General features: G+C 42.6%; 1 protein-coding gene across 2 annotated transcripts in view; it reads right to left on the reverse strand.

Moving 5' to 3' along the window:
- LOC147635566 (putative potassium transporter 12) overlaps positions 1–22291 on the reverse strand; it is a 124072-nt gene that overhangs the window by 24210 nt on the left and 77571 nt on the right. For both annotated transcript variants that reach the window (XM_086802906.1, XM_086802907.1), the window contains exons 7-9: positions 6011–6271; positions 5855–5907; positions 5633–5747 (exon numbers count right to left, since the gene is read on the reverse strand). In XM_086802906.1, coding sequence (XP_086659032.1) covers positions 5633–5747; positions 5855–5907; positions 6011–6271 — 429 coding nt within the window. The remainder of the gene's footprint in view (positions 1–5632; positions 5748–5854; positions 5908–6010; positions 6272–22291) is intronic.

Below are 22291 nucleotides of genomic sequence, written 5' to 3' on the forward strand. Positions count from 1 at the left end.
ATATAAGGGCTATTTCACACAATGGAGCTCCAATTCCCAACAAACCCCCCCTTCGGAGTGAAGGAGGTGTGACCCAACATGAAAGGAAGAAACTACCCCCCCACCCCCCCCCCCACTTTGATCACATCCTACAAAGGAATAACCTACCTATTCATGTGCACCTCCCGTGCCATCACAGTAGTCGCATATGGATGAAGTTGGATAGTCCTTCGACACCCTCGTGGTTGCAAACAGGGAATAACATGAGAAGGGAGCCTTTATATAATGAGGACCCTTTTTACACACATACACACACAAAAACATTTCGTTTTGCGGGGACATCTACGGCATTGACTCTTAACATAAAAATAGAAGGGATTTTAGAAAGCCAAATCATAGTCTCCTGCCTCACGGAGAGGGGTGGGCAGTAACAACATGAAATTCTTCATCTTTAGCATCCTTGTCTCTATCCTCAGGTGGTTCTGGAACATCAATAGTAAAATTTGCATGATGTTGCTCTTCTTCCTTCTCCTTCATTTTGAAGTAGTTAGCTTCTTTGTGGCCCATTCGCTTGTAGTGTTTGCACTGAATCTTCTTGGATGTCTTCCAACTATTGGTGTTGATTAAGGCTTTATCTAAGTTCCACAGCTTCAGCTTCTCTCCTTATCATCGCCAGAAACTGTCTTCCAAACTCCTTCCTACATAAGAAGCTGCATTTTGGTTTGCCATGTAGGGAAACCACTACCGAGGTGAACCTGTCAAAGAATGAAGTAGTGGCGGAGGCCAGAAGAGACATGATGTGTGCTCAGGTGGTAGTGGATTCAACGACGAATTGAGAGGGTGGCGGTTGTTGCAGATGAAGCATGGGCCCAGCAGGGATTGCACATGGGACAGGTGCAGGAGCTGAAGAGGGGCTTGCAACAACACGGATCCATGACAGAGGGGCCTAGGTGATGTTGGGAAGGCAACAGGATGCAGTGCAGCTGGCAGGTGGAATGCGGACTGCAACCGGGAAGGGCAGGTCAAGCGGAGCGCCGCTTTGGGGAGGGGCGGTTTAGCCACACGTCTCTCCCCCTAGGTCCGCCCAGCCAGCCAGGAGGAGCAAGGCAGGCGTCGCAAGTGCGGAGACCTCAGCCTAGCTGGCAGAGAGGGGCGGCACGAGTGCTAAGACATCAGCCTAGCCAGCGGAGATGGGCAGGGCGAGTGCTAAGACATCAACCCAGCCAGTAGAGATGGGCGCCACCAGCCGAAGTGGTGGAGTTGCACAAAGCCACGATGGAAAGCACGGCTAGTGAGAGGAGCGCAACTCGTGCAGGGCAACGGCAGTAGCTCTAATAAGAGTTTGGCGAGAGCAGCGCGTGTCGTCTAGAGCAACGATAGTAGCTCTGATACCATTTGTTGATGAGCTAAGGTGGATGGGGATCCATGGCTTGAAGCGATAGAGAAAGGGATAGAGAGAGAGGGAGAGACAATAAAATGTAGATGCTTTGCACGACTCAAAATTATGATTGATTGATATGATACTTCAATTGAGTACAATGCCTTTGTAGGCTTAGAGCCTTATCTTTTGACTCTATCAAACTCAACAGCAAGTGACACATGGCATAGCCATTGACATCACTACTTATGTCACACACACATAATATCTCAACCTAAGAGGCTGTTCACACACATACAAAGTTACAAACATATAAGGGCTATTTCACACACATGGAGCTCCGATTCCCGACAATTCCACCCACAAGGACAAGTTTTCTGACCTCTGGGCACCTCTCATGGATCTACTCAAGGGTGTCAAGGCTCGTAGACAACACATCCACATGACTACCTGTAGACTGCAGGCTTTCAAGGTTCTCAAGGTTGCTTTAGTAGAGGCTCCTTGTTTAGCGCTTGCCTCATGGGGTGATCCATTCCAGGTTGTCATTGATGCGAGTAACATCATCATTGGAGTTGTTTTACAAACAAAATGGTAATCTGAGGCGACGGCTTTTGCAGAACCAAAGACTGAGTGTGAAGGAGATGCATATGTGCATGTCTCAAATTTTTTCGTTTCTCGGGTTGAGCACACTTCAAGGCTGCTTCATTGCATCAAGCCACAAGCACAAACAGAGGAAGTTTCCAGCCAAGTCGCCAAGGGAGAATCTTCGCAGTTGCCATCTATACTAGGTGGAGAATCTTTGGCTTCAGTGGTGATTTCTTCAGTTTCAGGGCTAGTATACACGAGGACTCTTCTCACCTATCATTTGCATTGGGTGGAGTATCTTCAGTGTCAAATGTCATGGCAGCACTCGAGGAGGGATTCTCTTTTACACCCTCTAGCCAAGGGCTTGTTCCCGCACACACCCTATTCACTTGTATATTTCAACAATGCACGGGCTCGCAGGACACCCATGCATATGTCAAGGAAGATATTCATGGATTGGCAAGAGAATTATTTAAGTGAACTATAAAACTATGAAATTGGATCTCATTGGTTGACTAGCTGGTCTTCATCAATGGAGAGTCCGAGATGAGACCTATTTGTAAAACAATGGAACTGGAACATTGAGAATCATGATGGAAATACTATGGTTTTATTCTAATTCTATCTTGAAGATAGTTGAATCTGAGAAAAAGGAAATTTCATATTTGGGTGTGTAAGTGGTGTGTTTGTTTAATAAAATTGCTAGTTGGTGTGTCTTCACAAGGCTTAGATTTCTTGGAGAATGTGGCGAGCCTTCACACTGAATGCATGTGGTCTCGTAGTGTTCGGGATCTTGGGTACCTTGGATGAGCTTTGCTAGGATCTTTTCTTTTCATGAAAGGGCACTTTATGTGGACACTTGCAACTAAGGATAGTTGCAATGCAAGTGGGGGAAAACGTGACACACCTCACCTATCTACAACCTTGTAGCCAGGCGCACAGGCCTATGGGTAGTAGGCGTAGCCATCTGACACACTAGGTGCCACGTGGCAATCAGCCATTGGACCAAGTCGTGGACAAACCTCTAAGCTGGTCGAATACACATAAAACAAGCCGGCCGGCACTAGTATATACTATATATATGCACGTGAGAAATTCGTCATTTCCATTTGCGTTTTGTCAAACTAGTCTCTATACAAAGTGTTTCTCCACTGAGCATGGGTTGGCCAAGAAGATCTTCAGGAGTGTGGGATGCGAGTTGACGTCTTCACTCAGCCATCACTTGTACTTGAATATCAATTGTATTACTTCTTTCTTGTACATTACAGAGCAAGAGTTGTAGGACTAGTGTGTGCTGTGTATGTTTGATTTCATTGTATTCTTTGGGTATTGAACAAATTGAAGGCCAAGCTAGCATATTGAAAGCTTTCTAATGGCCTTTACATGTGCGTCTTAGAATTGTTCAACTTCTCATTATGGCCTATGTGCAATTTTATTTGCCGTTGTTGATCTGGCGTAAAACTGATCTTGATTATTTTATGTCTGATGCCTTGGAATTGTTGTGGAAAACCAAGCATCATATGAGAGCGCTACGTCTTTTGAGATGATCTTTGGTCTGCACTCCTAAAATGCATGGTGGATTAATATACTTGATTTGCATTATCATCTCTTGGCAAGAAAGGCCACCGTGATTCCCACTTTCTTTCAACTTTGGCAGCCATGGGCCATAATGCTTGTAGGCATGTGTGCTTCTATCAAAACTAGAGCTTATAGCAATTGGCACATTTCTCATTGGGAAGCAGTGCTTAGTAAATTTGAAGGAAAAATTCTGAGATGCCCTTATGCATCTTCTCTTCTTCGTGATTGGAAATTAGCGTTGTCTTTTGTTCGCTGGCATGGAAGAGATGTGCTAACTGGGAATTCTTTTCGATTGGAAAGCATCCATTGGTCTTCTGTGTTTCCTCGACCACTTCCAGTACAGGAACCACGAAAGGCATGCTTTTTGGCCTCTATTGGAGTTACCACTGTGGTGGATGTGGTCACAAATGATGGATTTGGGATGACTTTCCCATAAGCCTATTTGAAACACAACTTGGGTTTGCATCCCAGGTGAGTGTGGAAAACTATTACTATGTTGTTGCGGGCTTTTGAACCCATCCCACCCTTGGATGATCAGGACAAACTTTATGATTGGCAACTTGTTGGTCATACCAGTTCACCCTGGATTCAACCTCATGCTGATGCTTTATGGGGCTTGCATAAGACTACTAAATGGTGGAAATAAAGACTTCGAATAATTTGGGGTTGTAAGATGCCTCTCAAATAGCATCTTTTCTTATGGAGATGCCTTGTGGGAATACTTCCAGTTTCTACTTTTCTAGCAAAATGACATATCTCCAATGATAGATGTTGTAGATGTGGACAACATGTAGAGTATGTTCCTCATCTCTTTGGCATTGCACAGAGTCCAAAAATTTCTTGCAAGCACTGACTTGCAACCTCCGAGGACGTTTTCCATTGTTCAAAGGAGGAAAACCCTTCTCGGTTTTTGGTGTTATGCCATCTTGCATGGCTAGATTTGACACTTTCATCATTTGGATGAGATATTGGGCACTCTGGACTATTTGGAAGGCTAGGAACCATACTATGTTTCGATACCCTTCTTTGGATGCTTATGCTTTCTTTCGTACCAATCTTTGCCAATCCCAACATGACTGTCGACAGTTGGAGGCTATGACATCCCACAGTTTGAAGTCTTTTTTCTTCTGTTTTTAGCTTTCTTCCTTGGATGACTTCTGTTTGAAGTACATCCTCCCCATGTATATTGTTTTTTGGTAATAGAGGACTGGATTTTACAAAAAAAAAGTATGTTTGATTCTATTGATGTCTTCTCTCGAACCCTAGCACATAGGCACGAGAGTTCTCCAGAAGGCCATTCTTCACTTTGGGCTTGGACCACTCGCCAACATAGCAGTATATTCCCCCAATGTGGTTTTTTCCTACCCCACCCCCAAAGTAGACTCCCTTCAAGGGCAGCCAGCCAGAAAGGGAGTCTCCCCTCTTTCATTTTTTGTTTAATACCCTGCTTGAGCCACTTGAGGGATGTACGTTTCGCTCCTCTTGAAAGCAGGTTGGTAATCCGCCTTCACGTATGGATAATTTCATGCTAATGAAGGATCTTCCAAAAAAACATGCCACCACTCCTTGATCATCCAGATTGAAAATGAAACTCCTCCATGAGTCTCAAAAGCCATGCCCTCAGTACTGAATCAAAAGCCTTAGTGAAGTCCACGAAACAATAGTGAACTCACTGCCTGCCTACTCTTGCCTCTTCAATAATAGCGTTGAGATCCTCCAAGTTTCTCAAATTTCTCCCTAATTTTCCCCAGTTCCTCCAAAATTGCTGTGAGGGGATTCTCTGACTCTCAGGCATCTAGCCTATGAGTGTCCGCCTGTGAGCGAAAAACAAATTTGGACAGCCATATTTCATCACAAACCACCACGGAGAAGGAAGGGCACAAGCTGACCAGTTTGGACAGTATGCAAACCACAGATAATACAGATACTAGGCCCTCCAAAGTGCGATGGATAATAAAATTCTTTGGCCCTCCAGAGTTTTTAAACAAGGAAAAAAACACTGCTGTTTCTAGAAAACAAACCTCTCTTTCTCCCGCATACAGTACAGCACCATAGTCTTTAAAGTGGTTGATTTACAAAAGCATTAAAAGAACTGAGACATAGTCAACTTGCCTGGGATTGAACTGTAGAAAGCATTCTCTATTGCCGATGGAAATCTTATAAGATACGCTGCCTGACCCATGTAGGCCAATAGCAAACAAGGATATACTACACAAGAGAAAGCAATCTGCAAATGCAGTAACTCATCAGCTTAGTCAAGAACTCAAAACTAAACAAAATCCCAAAATACATAATCAAGAAAAAATCAAATAGACAAATTTTTCCACATGTTACCTGTATGGACCTTACTGAAAAATGACCAAGGTCTGCAAACATTGCCTCTCCACCTGCCCATGTGCCATAAGTAAACACATCAACGAGAATGCCCTGTGAATTCTCACCTATATTAAAAGAATGTGGTGAAGGTATGTGGTGGAGCTAACTACTCACCTGTAATACACAGGACAAGGCCTCCAAGGGCATACCAAGCTTGGAAGCCATTCCTCCTAAAGAAGATAATAATGTATGCTGGATTAAATGCATGAAATACTCTTCGATCATACATGAGGATGTTGTAAAGCCCGAGTGATCCAATGGCCGCAAACCAAATAGACAAAATTGGTGCAAACAAAAAGCCCACCTTGCCTGTCCCAAAACTTTGCAAGCTATACAGTACAACAAGGATTGCAATAGAAGCCACCACAATGATATCTGAAAAAGGAACAAAACATTTTTTACAATGAAGCATGATCAAACACAACAGCTAAGTATATATATATATATATATATATATATATATATATATATATATATATATATATACCTAGATGAATCCAGGAACATGCCCAAATTCACCTTATAAGAGAGTGGAATTTATAACCTCATGGTAGTCATCCACAAGACAATAAACCATCAGCTCCATGCATAGTATGGACTAGATACTACGACATCCCCATTAACGTCATCAGTGCCCAATAGTGGGTTGAGAACTTGGTATCAATATATGCTCCCACACACACACACCCCCCCCATGCACACACACACTTTTTTTTTTTTTTTGTAAAACCATTGAAATTGCATTATATCATAAATGTACAGAAGGGTTTGACATCAAGAGAATGTCTAAACCCTAGAACTTAAAAACAGTAGTAAAAAAGTTCTATGCAAGAACAGGGCAGTGCTCAAGAAAAGAGCCTATGCCCTATCCATCAGAAACAGTAAAAGAAAAGCTGAACACAAGAAACATCCAAATCTTCCTCATGTACGGCATCATATAAAGACTGCCGCAAAGAGGCTCGGAAGAACTCATAAGGGTGCTGAAGGGGTGAATTCAGATATGCATGATTTCGCTGTAGCCAGAGGGTCCATAAGGCCCAGTATCTGATCCAATGGAAGAAAAGAGAATACTGTGACAAAGAAGTTGATAACATGCCAAACATCCAGAAAAACCTGTAGAACCTGTGTGCAGAAAATCTGAGAGATAAAAAATAGGAGATCTTGTCCAGAAGGTCTCTGGAATATGAACAAGACCACAATAAATGCGGAATACTCTTAGTAGTATGATGACATCTTGAACAAAGAGGAGAGGCAATTCTTCTTTGAGCCAATTTCACTCCCACTGGAAAAATACCGACAATGCATCTCCAAAGAAAGAGTCTCTGCTTCAATGGCATTTTCAACTTCCATATCAGTGTCAGTTTTCCTTTCCACCAAGCTAAAGACTTATCCAGATGCCAAAGAGAATTAGCATGATGAGCAATCCATGGAGGAGGTAATATCAATCGATAAGCCTGTATAGAAGTCAATAGATGTAAAGGCTGAGAGGATAATCTTGAACTTGAAGAGTGAAGATGCCAATCTTGAAGCCTGTCTCTTACATCCAATGTTGGAATCGGAATGAAAGGGTGTAAGAGATCTGCAATAGCTTTTCATATAGATCTATGATGCATCCCAAGATTGTATTGTTGGCATGCTGCCGGAAAAGAAAGAATTTGCCCTCGAGTATCTACCACGTCGTCAATGAACCGGATGCCCAACTTCATAAGATTGTAAGCTCTAATTGGTTGTTGTACAGCAAGGGGAGAGTAAAAAACAGCACTCCAATGTATGCTTTCCATTCGAAGCGAGGAAGCTATAGAGGCAGGATGGGGAGACCATTTGATGCAAGAGAGCACTTTCTTCCAATCCTGAATCAAGGAAGTAGAAAATGGACAACCAGGGATTTTACCTTGAAATTTGCCAAGTACTACTTCCGATGGATCAACTAACCAACGACCATAAGCTTTTGTGCGCATCTGACCACACAAAATTGCCAACATGATAGACCAAGGCTGCTCTTGTTGAAAAAAGGTTTTGAGCATAGTGATCTTTCTTGCCAGCACATGAAATTTGATGTTTATAATATTCAAACCACCATGCATTCTTGGTGAGCAAAGCAGGTCCATTTTGAGCAACCTTAAAGCTTTTTTATGAAGCTTAGTTTTCCAAAAAATCTCCATGGCTTGAGACATAAAAGAAGAAAGATCTCGAGATGACCAATGTAAGAGAGGAAGGTAGAACTCGACATAAGCCAGAACAATGGATTGAACAATTCGAAGCCGTACGTGCAATGGCCAAGTGGAGATCTTCCAATATTCTAATTTGTCCTGAATTTTGTTTAGCACCCAAGATATTTGTTGCTTATTTCTGATTTTCCAGCCAATGGGATAACCCAAATGTCTTACTATGCTTTCCGGATAAATAATCTAGCCGGACCACAGGATAGCATGCCAGTCACAATGCTTGAGAGGTAAGAGTTTTGATTTCTGAAAATTAATTTTTAGACCAGCTGCCAACCCGAAATCTGAAAGAGTATCTATCAATAGGCGAAGCTCCAGAGGACTGTTCTTTGGCATGAAGAATGAATCATCTGCATAAGCCTGTGCAATGAGAGGCCGTGAACCAGAAATCTCAAGCCCCTCTAACTGTCTAGTATCAACCAGATGATCCATATAAAGAAGCAAAGGATGTGAAGCAATAGCATAGAACAAAGCACTGAGAGGGCATCCCTGTCGAACTGATCGTTCTAGAGTCCAAGACTCAGACAAATGTTTCCCTATAAAGCATTGAGCAGTGGAATCTGAGTAAAGCCAATATATGACATTAACTAGCTTTGGCCCAAAACCAAGTTTAGACATGATTTGAGAAACATAATCCCACTGCACCGTATCAAATGCCTTTGCCACATCCACCTGCATGACCAAGACATCCTGAGCAGAGTATTTTGCATATTCCATTGCAATGAGAGTATTAGAGATATTATCATGTATATGCCTTCTTGGAACAAAACCATATTGCCTGGGATGAAGTCCATCATGAAGGATATCCTTTATCCGATGTACCAACATTTCAGCAATAAGTTTATATATAACAGGCATCAAAGTGATAGGCCTCCAGTCATCCATTGTCTCACACAGAGGTTTTTTGGGCAGAAGCTTAACCAGACCATGCTTCCAAGCTAAGGGAAGATGTTGATGCTGCCAGGCTACATTAATGAGCTTCAAGATTGGACCCTTTAATTCAGCCCAGAAGGCTACAAAAAATTCAACCGTCAAACCATCCCAGCCTGGGGATTTATGTTTACCCAAATGCTTGAGGGCTTCATCTAATTCAGTATCTGAAAAGGACATTTCCAGCATTGAAGCTTTTTGGAAAGAAACAATAGGAGAAATAAGCTCAATAAATCTGCTCCGAGCCAATGCAGCCTGAGGTGTAGAAGAAGATGGTAGAGAAAAAAGAAGCTGAAAATGATCCAGACATTGTTTTTCTAGCTGCGATAAAGTCTGGGTCCAAAGACCATCGGGTTTTCTGACTCTCATGATAGATTGGCTTTGTATGTACGTGTGTAAATTTCGAAAGAAAGAGTTCGAGGAGCAACCCTTATCCAGCATAGGTTTAACTCTAGCCCTTGTCTGCCATTTGGAAAGCTTGCGTTTATCATTAGCATCAATTATGGAAGAAGCACAAGACAATGAATTCTGTTCAGAAGCAGAAAGAGACCTTTGATGGCTAATCTGTACCAAGGACTGCTTGTATGATTTTGCCCACTGGATATGCTGTCTGGTTTCTGCCATGTACCATCTTCCATATTCCTTAATGACATTTTGAATACGATGCACAAAAGAGTTCCAAGCAAAATCCAGATCCTCCTGAGCATGGGATAACAATGGCTTACAAGCCAATCTGATCATTTGCTGGAATTTTTCATGAGAAAGATATAATTGATTAACCTGCAAATGTCTGACTAAAGAGAGCTGAATATCATCCAGAGGCATACCAAATGAAAGGTTGAGCCAAAGTGGAGTGTGATCAGATAGTTGTTGAGAATAATCAGTCCACATTTGACATGTATAATCATCATATTGCTGAGCATGAATAAAATACCATCTATCAAGCCTGGCCCAATATTCTGTAAAAGCATTATGATGATATGTGAATCCCAAAACCGAAGGGTGAGTTGCTATCCATAAATCTGCAGTATGAAGTGATGAAGTCATATGTTCCCATTGCTGGATTTCAGAGGGAAGCATATGGGATTTATGTGTGGTATAATGGTATTGTCCTTCCAGTGAGGAGAATTATTAAAGTCACCACAAAGTAGAGCATTTGAGGACCAAGGATATTGGTTTATGAAGTCCCACATTTGAGCTCTGGAAGCTGAAATTTGAGAGGCATACAAGGAGCCTATTTCAAAAATCTCTCCATTGATCATCATGCACACACACACATAAGAGCAATCATTCATACAAAGGTCTGCGTACTAAGTTTCTGTCAAAGCTCCGGAGATGCAGCGTCCTCTTGTTCCATGGCTTCTTTTCATATGCATTTTCAGCTTTTGGAACCCCTTTTAGGTGGCTATCCACCTTTTGCATGTTAAAACCAGCTTTGTCCTTCCCTTGTCCCATACTTATGTCAATCTTGGATTGCACCCATTTGAGATTAACTTCCAAAACTGGATTTATAAGTTGCTACAAAGTTTGATTTGGGTAGATTGCAAGACTATGTTGAAAAATGTGTTGAATCCAACTCAAGCTTTCTCTTCTTTTCCAATTCATCAATTTTCATGAAGGGAAACCTCCAAAAGTACCTTCCAATACTTTGCTACGTAGGTAGAGATGGATTCCTCTTCATCACTTTTTATGAAGGGAAACATCTCCAATAGTACCTTCCAAAACTTGGCTACATGAGTAGAGATGGACTCCTCTTCATTCTGCTTCAAGCAATCCCACTTTTTGCATATATTCTTCGCAAAATTGGGAGGCAGAGACTGTGCCAAGCTGAGGAGGCTATTGACATTAGCTGATCACAGCATATCTCACTCTATACAAGATCATCTGCTGATTACATGTACATAAACTAGTGTTGGATGTTTTCTCTTTCAGTTTTTCATGACTCAGTATATCCATGGTACCATTGTATCACTTTTGATCTCATAGACCCTTGGGTATTTCGTAGACATTAATATTACTTTCTTTCGTAGACGTTAATGCACGAACAACGAGGAAATAGATCTCAATGTATGATTTCTAGGATGATGCCATTATGTTGTCCGAGTTTGATCTCTCGACGAGATGGTTTTGCAAACGGGCCTTACAAGATGCAGCACTTATTATAGCATATAAGGGACACTTCCTTCAGATAGAAGCCATGCATGGGCTGATTATATGCAATGGGATGTCCCATTGGCCTATGTCGCATAGTCTTACTTGCTTCCCACCACAAAGGGGAGGCTCTAGTTGAGTGGATTACCTCATGGGGTCTCCTGCTCTCATACCACATATCCCGTATATCCCCCCCCCCCCCGGCGGGCGAACCACACAAAACATATAAGCCCAAACACACTTACCTCTCATTCACCGTCTCATGCCTTGATTTACCTCTCTCCCCAATTTCTACTTTCACTCGTATCCATTTTCACCATGATCTAGACCACATTTATGATGATCACCTCTCCCACCATATTTCAAACCTTGACCTTTCCCTCCCAATATCCACAATCACATTCCAAATTTCATTTTCATGACACCAACCATGCCAACATTCCCTACACCACATCCTCTTTAGCCAGTTTACCGATGGGCTCTCAGCCTAAAAATGGGTGGTATGATGAAGAATGCAAATCCACAAGGCTCCGCCACCTACAAGAGAGAGAACAAGGATTGATCTGAGCATGTGACATGCAAAAATTCTTCCAAAAGGAAGAAGCATGCTCTCCTTGCTAGACGAGAACAAGAGCTATACCACCTCTTCTTGAGCGAGGATAACTCAACCATGTGGCACATTCTCTAGGAAAAAAGCACCCCCACATCCATTGTAAATCCTAGCCTATGCATGACACCATTATGATGTCCTAGATCAGTCCATACCCCACATGACACACACATAGATCCTGCGACCCATATAATCTTTCCTCTTTAATGTCACCAATGTCACTCGAGCACTAAAAAAGTTGTATAATGGGGTAGCAAAAGATGGTGAAGGTCAATTTCCCCATGGGCAACATGTACTTGCTCCCACCCTTGTAAAAATCTTCAATCGAGCTCCTTGAAAAGGCTTTCCACTATCCTAGAGCAGGTCTCCCATGACATGATTTGGGGTGTGATGGCCCTATATGAGATAGTGACTCGCTAAGTTCATGCACTAGGTGGACTCTTTAGGAACATATGCATTACTATTAGAGTCAAACCAAGGTTGTCTACTCTTTCCTACACTTTTTGGTCTATACATTGACGACATAAGAGACCTTTGTGGATGGTTAGTCATAACCTCTATGGGGAGGCCCATTATTTTATTTCGTGATATTTTATTTTGGATGCGTCTTTTATTTATATCGTTTGCCAGGATAAATGTGTTTAATCAGCCGTGTGTGCTAATATAATATAGTCATAATTAATGTGTTTAATCGGTTGTGTGCGCTGACTAATATTATTTTGGATGTAGGCGATGAGTGGCGGATCATGTGTTGGACCACTATGACATATTTTCGAAGACACGCAAACACCTATTATGGTTTCATATTTTGGCACTAGGTGGACTCTTTAGGAACATATGCATTACTATTAGAGTCAAACCAAGGTTGTCTACTCTTTCCTACACTTTTTGGTCTATACATTGACGACATAAGAGACCTTTGTGGATGGTTAGTCATAACCTCTATGGGAAGGCCCATTATTTTATTTCGTGATATTTTATTTTGGATGCGTCTTTTATTTATATCGTTTGCCAGGATAAATGTGTTTAATCAGCCGTGTGTGCTAATATAATATAGTCATAATTAATGTGTTTAATCGGTTGTGTGCGCTGACTAATATTATTTTGGATGTAGGCGATGAGTGGCGGATCATGTGTTGGACCACTATGACATATTTTCGAAGACACGCAAACACCTATTATGGTTTCATATTTTGGCATTAGTATTCTTGTAAGGCTAAGGCCTCAAACCTTTGTATATACCAATTAGTATTTTATACTTTTGGTAGGCCCAAGACTTTATATTTATAGCTTGCTATATTTTTGTAAGAGCTTTTATGCGTTGATGTGTATTATCGTTACCGTCTATTAAGAAGTAAGAATCTAGAGCTGTTTAAGCTGGTAGTCCTTTGGATCCCTTCGGAAGTTCCAAAGGATACTCGACGGACGATGGGGCCGGAACAAGTCATCATTCACCCTCGGCAAGCAGGAACATAGAATACTTATGCTTTGTTTTTGGAGTTAACTTTTTGAAAAGCACGCTTTTAATATATATATATATATATATATATATATATATATATATATATATATATATATGGGTGAGTGGTAAAAGGAGCCACACTCATCCAAGGGAGATTCAACCCAATCTTGTATTAACTGTCATCACTTTTCTATTTTCCAGCTCTCTTGTTTATTTAATTTTGTTTATGAAGGTTTATACTTTTAATTTGTGTAAGTCTATGCTATGCTCTAATTTTTGTGCTTAAGAATTAGAATTTCTTCTCCAAGTGTCATAAAGATCTTGCCATGGATAGCGTTGGCGGCAAAGGCTCACCGCTCACTCATGTAGTGGCCCCCACATTGCTCTATGCAGATGGCACTGTCCTGATCTCAGATTCAGCTCAGGATTTACAAAGCCATGTTATCACACATGATCAGAAATAGGATGCCGGTGCCACATAAGGTTGTGCCAAAAAAGTTCAAGGTGGCCTCACACACCATAGATGCCCTCTTTCAAACCATCACCTTTAGCCAACATGTATACACTCTTGATAGGGATTGCCTTGGCACAAGTCATCTATACAGTTACATCAAGAGAAAGGGAACGGGATAGGTTGGCTGGACTGCCCTCCACCTCATCAGCACCATCACCATCATTATCCTCGCCAGTATGATACTCAGAGGTAGTCAACTGGTTTGATGCAACAGCCTCAAGATGGACCGTCTCCCCCCTTTTATATATAGTCCAGACTATACATTCTTGGATCTCTCATGGTAGAAGATCAACCAAATCATGTGATTGGATTTACTGTAGATTTACATGCATTAGATATGGGTGTCTCCTTTCTCCTAGCTTGGCGTGAAACCCCAATTTTACAAGGGACCACCTCTTGAGAGTTTCCGAGGATGGTTTCATTGTTATCTCAAGATACATACAAATCCATATGTCACATGTCATGCATATCATAACTGACCAGTTCAGGGTGTCTTCTTCCTACCTCATAGTCGAGAGTGGTAGAGCTGATGGTACCCCACACAAGGATCGAATATGCAAAGGCCGCACTATAGGACAAATGGAGAATGAGGTGCATTACATGCTTAGCTACTCGGCCCACTATGAGATAGGAAGGAGATTCCACAGCCTCCACTCACACTCACACAATTGTTGCAGTTTGATAATCAGAGATGCCTAGACATGTAGTTACTGAAGCTCAGACGTCATAGGGATGCATTACGTAGACAGCATACCGAGAGGTAGACCCAACATGATACTTTCCAAAGGGTCATTACAAATTTCTTCACTGGTCATGCATCCACATTAGAGTCCACCACCCTCACTAGTAGTCCGGCCCTCCACCCTAAAGGGGTCCTCGTTGCTAGAGCTCAATCTATTTTGCAGGCCAGATGTCCCTGACCCAGAGCATGAGTACCCTCTATCGGATAGATGCAAATTGAGGAGGTTCTTCAACGCCGTGACATGTTTCCAGCACAAAGGCAATATTCTCTTAGCCATCAGATCCGCCTTGGCTAAGGAGGGCATCATTCAAATGTCCATAGGATCCAGCAAGTGCACAATTTTCACCTTTTTCTGATACTCTGGTCTACAAAAGGTAGACTTTTTGGGCTTCATTCCTAGGGGTTTCAATTTTGGATCATTTTTTCTACATTCTCGAACATGTTCCATGCTAAATTCCAGTCTATCACAGTCATCCTACGAGGTGGTATGCTCGATTCTCAATGTCATGTGCACAATCTCCCGAGTGTGACATGGACATGGTTTTTTCTAGCCATTGGCCAACTCAAAGGTCAAGTACGTGGCCGGATTCATGTATTTTATAAGAGCATTTGTGCCAAATCATTGTAATATTATCACGCGCCCAATGAGCACCTAAGTGTCGACAGAGTTATTGGGTTATTGTGTGAACACACCTAGTTGGACATTATTAATAGGGTTGGTGGTATTGGTATCCAACTCACCAACATTAGACACTATAAATAGGAGTCTAGGCCTTAGTCATATTCATTCATTGATCAATCATCTACCACGTGCACACTCTCCTGAGTGTGACATGGACATTCTTCTATCCATTTAGCTCAGAAGTCGAGTACGTGACCGGATTCATGTGTTTGTAAAGGCTATTGTGCAAGTTCATTGTAATATTATCCAAGTGCCCAATGGGCAGCCAAGTGTGAACAGAGTTATTGGGTTATTGTGTGAACACACTTAGATGGACATTAATATTGAAGGAAATAACGATCACATACTTTCAGATTTGCAGATCAGCGTGTGCTTCATTGGATAGTGCTCGTCAAGAGCTTCGCAATGATATATAGGATGTGAGGAACATTTACATTAGATAGGCTTTTATGCAAGTTTTAATGTATGGACTTTAATAAGTGACTTTAAGACATTAGTAAGTGTCAAGACATTATGGTTTATTTTCAGCCATGAAGAGGTACATTCAATTAACCTCTATTCATTCATGCAAATGTTGTATTCCAAATGTATGATGAAATCAACAGTGCTTTCCATGTTCATTCAATCAGTTTCTTGTTTTCAAGTTTTAATGGTGATCTTGATTGAAGCATTAGGTTGAATTAGTTTATTAAATTGGTATCAGAGCAAAGATCGTTGTGGGCCTACGTGAGGAGGAGAATCGAAGTGCTTTCCATGTTCATTCAATCAGTTTCTTGTATTCAAGTTTTAATGGTGATCTTGATTGAAGCATTAGGTTGAATTCAACAGTGCTTTCCATGTTCATTCAATCAGTTTCTTGTATTCAAGTTTTAATGGTGATCTTGATTGAAGCATTAGGTTGAATTAGTTTATTAAATTGGTATCAGAGCAAAGATCGTTGTGGACCTACGTGAGGAGGAGAATCGAAGCCTAAGTGTAGAGAGAGAAAAAAAAACGCTTCACGTATAGGACTGAAGGAGGTTTCATGGAGAAGCGCTTGTAGAGAAGATTGGTTGGCAGCGCACGCATGAAGGCAGCGCAATGAAGACTAGTCGATTGCAAGAGAAGGCAGCCCACACATAAGGCTAGTCAATGCAGAGATGGTTCAAGCCAGTCTGGGTGACGAGAAGGCTTCGAATTCTGATAGTGAAGGCGGCTGCTTCTTCGAAGACAACGATGGCTATAGGTGACGTAGGCGCAGTTAGAAAGGCTGCAAGTGACGTAGGTGCAGTTCGAAAAGCTTAGTTAAGCTTACTTAAATTTTTTTTGGCCTAAGGTCATTCTCTAAGGAGGAAAAGCGATCCGCTGGCAGCCAGTATGGGCCGTTGAAATTAAAAATAAAAATAAAATACAAAGGTCCAGGCCTTACAAAATCCCAAGTGGACAAACTTAAAAAGTGACCGACTGCCATTTTTAAATGAAATGTGGACCTTCAATTTACAAAACAAAACAGAAAGCACGTTTTTGCTCAATTTAAAGAGCATTAAAGCCATTTAAAAGGGATTTTCACATGTGGTTTTCACTCCAGCTCTCTGGCGTGGGAAGTGCGCATAGCTAGGGTGACGACAAGAGTCCTCTCCCCTAGTTACAAGCTTGACCGAGCACAATCTCGGGGATTGGGAGATGAGAAACAAGGAAAAGAGAACCCCGCAAGAGTAAGCGCGCATCAATAGATGCGTGGATATTTATGTTTTTCGCCCATATTGGCGTCAAGTGTGGCAAGAGACCATGGCACTCCTCGACTATTGAACTGGTAAAATTCTCTACCTTGCTCCATTGTTTCAATAAGCTTTGGTGTGAAGATGGGTGAGAAGATGCATGCCTTGGTCTAGCCGGATAGTAGCAGGTTGGATGGTAAGAATTATCAAATATGGAAGTTTAAGATGAAAAATTTGCTGGTCTTAAAAGACCTATGGGAACTCACCATTGGTTCGGAGAGAAGACCTCTTACCCCCATTCGGACGATGTATATAAGGAAGATAAGTGAAGCCAAAGAGGAGTCATCCCTTGATGATGAGGAGTTGACTCCCGAAGAAAACGAGAAGCTTGCAGCCAAAGAGGTTGAGCTTCAAGAAAAATCACTTGATTATGATCGGAGAGCCCAAAAGGCATTGTGCATGATCAGCATGTCAGTCCAGGACCACATCATTCCACACATAAGTACTGTCGATTTCCCAATGGAGGCATGGAATACCCTCCATAGCATGTATGAAGCAACAAATACAACAAGGTTGCTTTACTTGAAGCAAAAGCTTCACAATTTGGAGATGAAAGAGCATGAGACAGTGGCGTCTTTCTTGACAAGCCTCAAAGAGGTGTGTGATGAGCTGCAAGGGATTGGTGACCAAGTGGATGATGTGGATATGGTGAACATAGTGTTCAAGGCACTTTCTCCAAGCTATCAAAGCTTGTGGACAGCTTTAATGGTTCGAGAGAACACTCCTTCCTTTGAAGAGCTTTCAGGAATCTTGCTTCAAGAGGAGATGTCCCGGAAAGGCAAGAATCCAAAAGGTTTCAGGGGGAGTGAAGAGGCATACAATATGGGGACCAGCTCTCAAAGTGGACCAGCTCTCAAAGTGGAAGAGGAGGACGTGGCTGTGGAAGATGAAATTTTAGGTTTGCTTCTCATCATCCAATTCAAAGTCAAGGTGAGAATTCTTTATTTGATCAGGCACCACAGCAAAGATTTAATCAAAACTACAGCACTACAGGAAGAGGAAATTTCAGGTCATCCAACCAAACTACAAACCAAAGAAAAGGCCCGTGTTATTATTGTGGAAAAGATGGTCATTTTGAGAGAGACTGTCGCATAAAGCAATCATCTCAACAAGGAAGTAGAGGAAGGGGAAGAGTACGAAGCTTTTCCAATCATGAAAGGCAAACTTCGAACTTTGTGGGACAAAGAGAACCAAAGGATGAGTTTCTTCTCATGGCAACTGAAGGCACAATGCATGATGGTGAGTGGTTTCTTGATTTTGGTGCATCCTACCATATGACACCATAAAGATTGGTTTTCTAACTTTGTGGATGAGGGTTGTAACAACAGCGTGATACTCGGAGATAATAGTGCTCAAGGCATTGAGGGATATGGTGATATCCCAGTTCAGCTTTCCTCAGGTGAAAGATGGCATAAAAAGGAATGTTTTCGAAATGTCCGATGAAATCAACAGTGCTTTCCATGTTCATTCAATCTGTTTCTTATATTCAAGTTTTAATGGTGATCTTGATTGAAGCATTAGGTTGAATTTGTTTATTAAATATTAGGGTTTATAGGGTTGGTAGCCAACTCACCAACATTAGACACACGAGTCTGGGCCTTCGTCGTATTCATTCATTCATTGACGTCGTATTCATTCATTGATCAATCAATCATCACTGAGTTATTGAGAGCTCAGGGGCAGTGCTACCATTGAATCATGTATTGGTTGCTAAGAATGTATGGCTATATGTGGATGGCACTGAGGAGCGTCCTCTCGCACCTGCTCTAGCGGAAGGTGAAGTGATTCCTGCTCACCCTCTTGCAGGTCCCCCTTCTCATTCTCCTCCTACCCAGCAGCAGCGTACTTGAGATGCTATGGATGCTCAGGCCCATGCATTGATTACTCTCTCGTGTCGCAGGCATATCATTCCGCACATTCGTTCCTGCACCACCACAAAGGGTGCTCAGGATACCTTGACATCGTCATATTCAGGTCGCAATCAGGTTCGTGTAGCTTACTATCACCACTTCTTTGGCATACGTCTGAAATGATGTCATGATTGAATACATGTGGAAGGGCTCCATGGAAGGATTGGTATCCTGGTGTGAGTTTTTGGCATGATTTATGAACTCATGGAAGGGTGGTAACCCTGGTGAGTACCTCTGGACTCATGGAAGGGTGGTTACCCTGGTGAGTACTTTTTGGTCCTGTGTCGACGGCGCCTGTGAACGGGCTAGTTGGATGTACAAGATGTAAGTTGGGAGATTTCATTCACTATGTTTGTGCAGCATATGTATGTGAGTTACACATGCATGGACGACTTGTTTTTGATGCCTAGACATTGCTTGGTATTTTGCCTGTGAATGTCCATGGGCACCGAGGACGCCTGGACAACCCGTGGATACGCGTGTGCACACCTCTTTGGGACTCATATGGTTTCCTTATGTGTTTTGCAAGTGGTAAGTGTGCACACTTAACCCAATTTATTCATTATTTCATGTTACTAAGGTTTATTGGGTGCACGGTTCACATTCACTTAAAGTGTGGGCAGACACACTTATAATTTTATAAGTGAGTTCACATCAGGGTGGACTATTTTTAATGAACCAAGGCCAAATATGAGAGATGGGCACCCGGGCACTCCCAAAAACCTGCACGAGTTGCTATTCTGGGTGTGGGAGGGCCAAAGTGGGCAAGGCCTGACTTGTAGAGCACTCAACTCGAAATCGTGGGTGGTTAGGAGCTGTGTGGACAGGAAAAACAGCAAGTTTACTCATATGCATGAGCTATAGGTGGAATACATGCAAAGTACAAGGGTCCCAAGGCTGGCTGGCTGCTATTTCTCTCTCTACAGGACAGGTCGACTTCATCTACAGGGGGCTGCAGGGTGATTGATTTGGCTCCAAGAGCTTGTGCATGGCTGTTGGGAATGTTTTTGGGCTTCTCCGCTGAGAATAGGACTTGGACGGAGTGCGCAGAGCCTCTACAGGAGCTGGCCGACTGTTATAAGGGCCATTATTGGCTGTTTTTACAGGTTTGCAAGAGGTTTCTCGCGACGAAACTTCAGCAAACATGTCCCTAGACGAGTACCATGCCTGAGGATGTGATCTGGTGGAACCTGTGGGTGGCCAATGAGCCAAAACCATGGCTGGTTACTGTTTTGCAGGTTTGGGACAGCACTTTGTTAGATGGTTGGTGACCGCTCTATCAAAGTACAGGAGTGGTTGGTGATCACTCTACCCTGGTTGGTGACCAAGGGTGTTGCAACAGGAGTGGTTGGTAACCGCTCAACCTTGGTTGGTGACCGAAGAGTTGCAGGTAATGTGTTTACCTATGTTTCCACAGTTGGATAAATCTGGTGTCGGTTGGATGAGTGTGTACTCTCCGGGCACCCGCATCTTGTACATATAAATACTTCTGTTGGTAATAAAGATACCTCAGGAGGGGGGGGGGGGGGGGGGAAGGGGGGGCGTTGGCCCAACTTCAGTCCCTAGTGCTGTGTCATGTGCAAGTTGGTTTATGTTTGTAGGATGTATATGCTCATGTAATGTTTCACAATGATGGTAATCATGTATATGCCACGAATGGTTGATGTATGTATGCTGTTTTGGTAGTGAATTGGTTCCGTATACACGTGCCCGTGTGTGACAGTGGTATCAGAGCATTGGTTTCTTTCTTTGCTTGCGAAAGACGATTTTTGGGCATATGGAAAGCTTTTTGCTGAGCATACAGATTGTGAAACATGAGCATGCAAGCAGGGTCTAGTGAGCATTCAGATGCACAACGGTCTGCTAAATCCGCATATTCTGACCAGGCTGATGTACTTTAAGAGCTAGAGGCTCTCAAGCGTCAAGTTAGACGCTATCGTGAGGAGACAGCTGAATTGCGGTCTCTCAAGAATGACCCTGACCAGGCTGATGTACTTTAAGAGCTAGAGGCTCTCAAGCGTCAAGTTAGACGCTATCGTGAGGAGACAGCTGAATTGCGGTCTCTCAAGAATGACCCTGACGTGCAAAGGGTTTTGAATGAAAAGAAAAAGAAGGGTTCAGGTGACGATGCAGCCTTGGAGGCCATAGCAACAGAGATGGGATATGAAGATCCTAGAGAGCTGGCCATATCTTATTTGAAAGGCAAAAAGGTGATGCAGGTACAAAAAGGACTCCCCGCGTGGAAGCACATGTAGATTCCAGTACATCAGGAGATGTAGATCCTTGTCACCGTTATGCATCTTCATGCCGAGAGCATTCTTCAAGTGAAGATTCTCACCACTCCAGGAGCGTGTCTCGAGTACGTGGGGAGAGACCCAGGCATGAATCTCCTAAGCCTAGACAAGGGGCTAGAGACAGGTCTCGTTCTAAAAAGACAAGCCGAGAGTTCAAGTCAGGAGACAAAGATGTGAAGTTCGAGAACTTCTATGGCAAAATGGATACTACGAAGGCGCTTGCTTTATGAGACAGTTTGAAATTGCTTTTTGCAATGAAGATTTCTCTGAGAAGTCTAAACTCAGGCATGTGGGTATGCATCTCAAAGAGACAGCTAGTGATTGGTGGATGGCCAAGCTTTTGGATGCAAGTGCTGCCCGCACATGGGATGACTTTAAAATTCAGTTTTATGCTCAATTCTTGCCTCAAACTTTGCCAAGAATGTACGCAAAGAGTGGGATTGGTTGAGCAGGATGAAGGGGAGACAGTGCAAACATATATAGCTAAGTACTGGAAGGTACTGCTGAAAGTTACTCCCTTTATGTCTCTTTCTAATGGGGAGAAGAAACGGAAGTTTGAATCAGGTTTGCACCCCATCATTCAAGAGAGCTTACAGGTGTACCCAAATCAGACTCTTCAGCAGTTGATAAACTCGGCACTCATAGCTGAAAATTTGCATATAAAGTGGGTTAAAAACAAGTCCAATTCATGAATAGCGATCCACGAAGAGCGAAGAGATGGTCGCGATAAAAAAAAAGAAGGGGAGAAAGCTATTGGCGCTAACGATCAAGGCTCTTGCTGAAGATATGCAAGGGGGAGAGAAGAGTCGGTGTCTGAAGTAGGGCTATCCAGTGATAAGGATCTCGACATCCTTTGCAGCCGTGAAGAAGAGAATAGACGAGATGGAGGAAGCTCGCACAATCGAGAGAGGGAAAGTTCGCCTGATCATGAGCCGGTTAGGTCACACAGTCAAGAAGAGGTAAGTTCGCTTGGTCATGGGGGAAAATCGCCTCTTCCTCTACCTGCAAACGTGCAGCGCAATCTGACAGATGTGGGAAAGTTACCTGTCATGACTGGCCTAATGCCATCTCCAGTAATTGGTGAAGATATGCAAATGAAGGAATGGGCTGATGTCCAGGAC

This window comes from Cibotium barometz, chromosome 9 (genome assembly GCF_041138505.1).
Source record: "Cibotium barometz isolate CiBa-2024 chromosome 9, ASM4113850v1, whole genome shotgun sequence".
Lineage (NCBI taxonomy): Eukaryota > Viridiplantae > Streptophyta > Polypodiopsida > Cyatheales > Cibotiaceae > Cibotium > Cibotium barometz.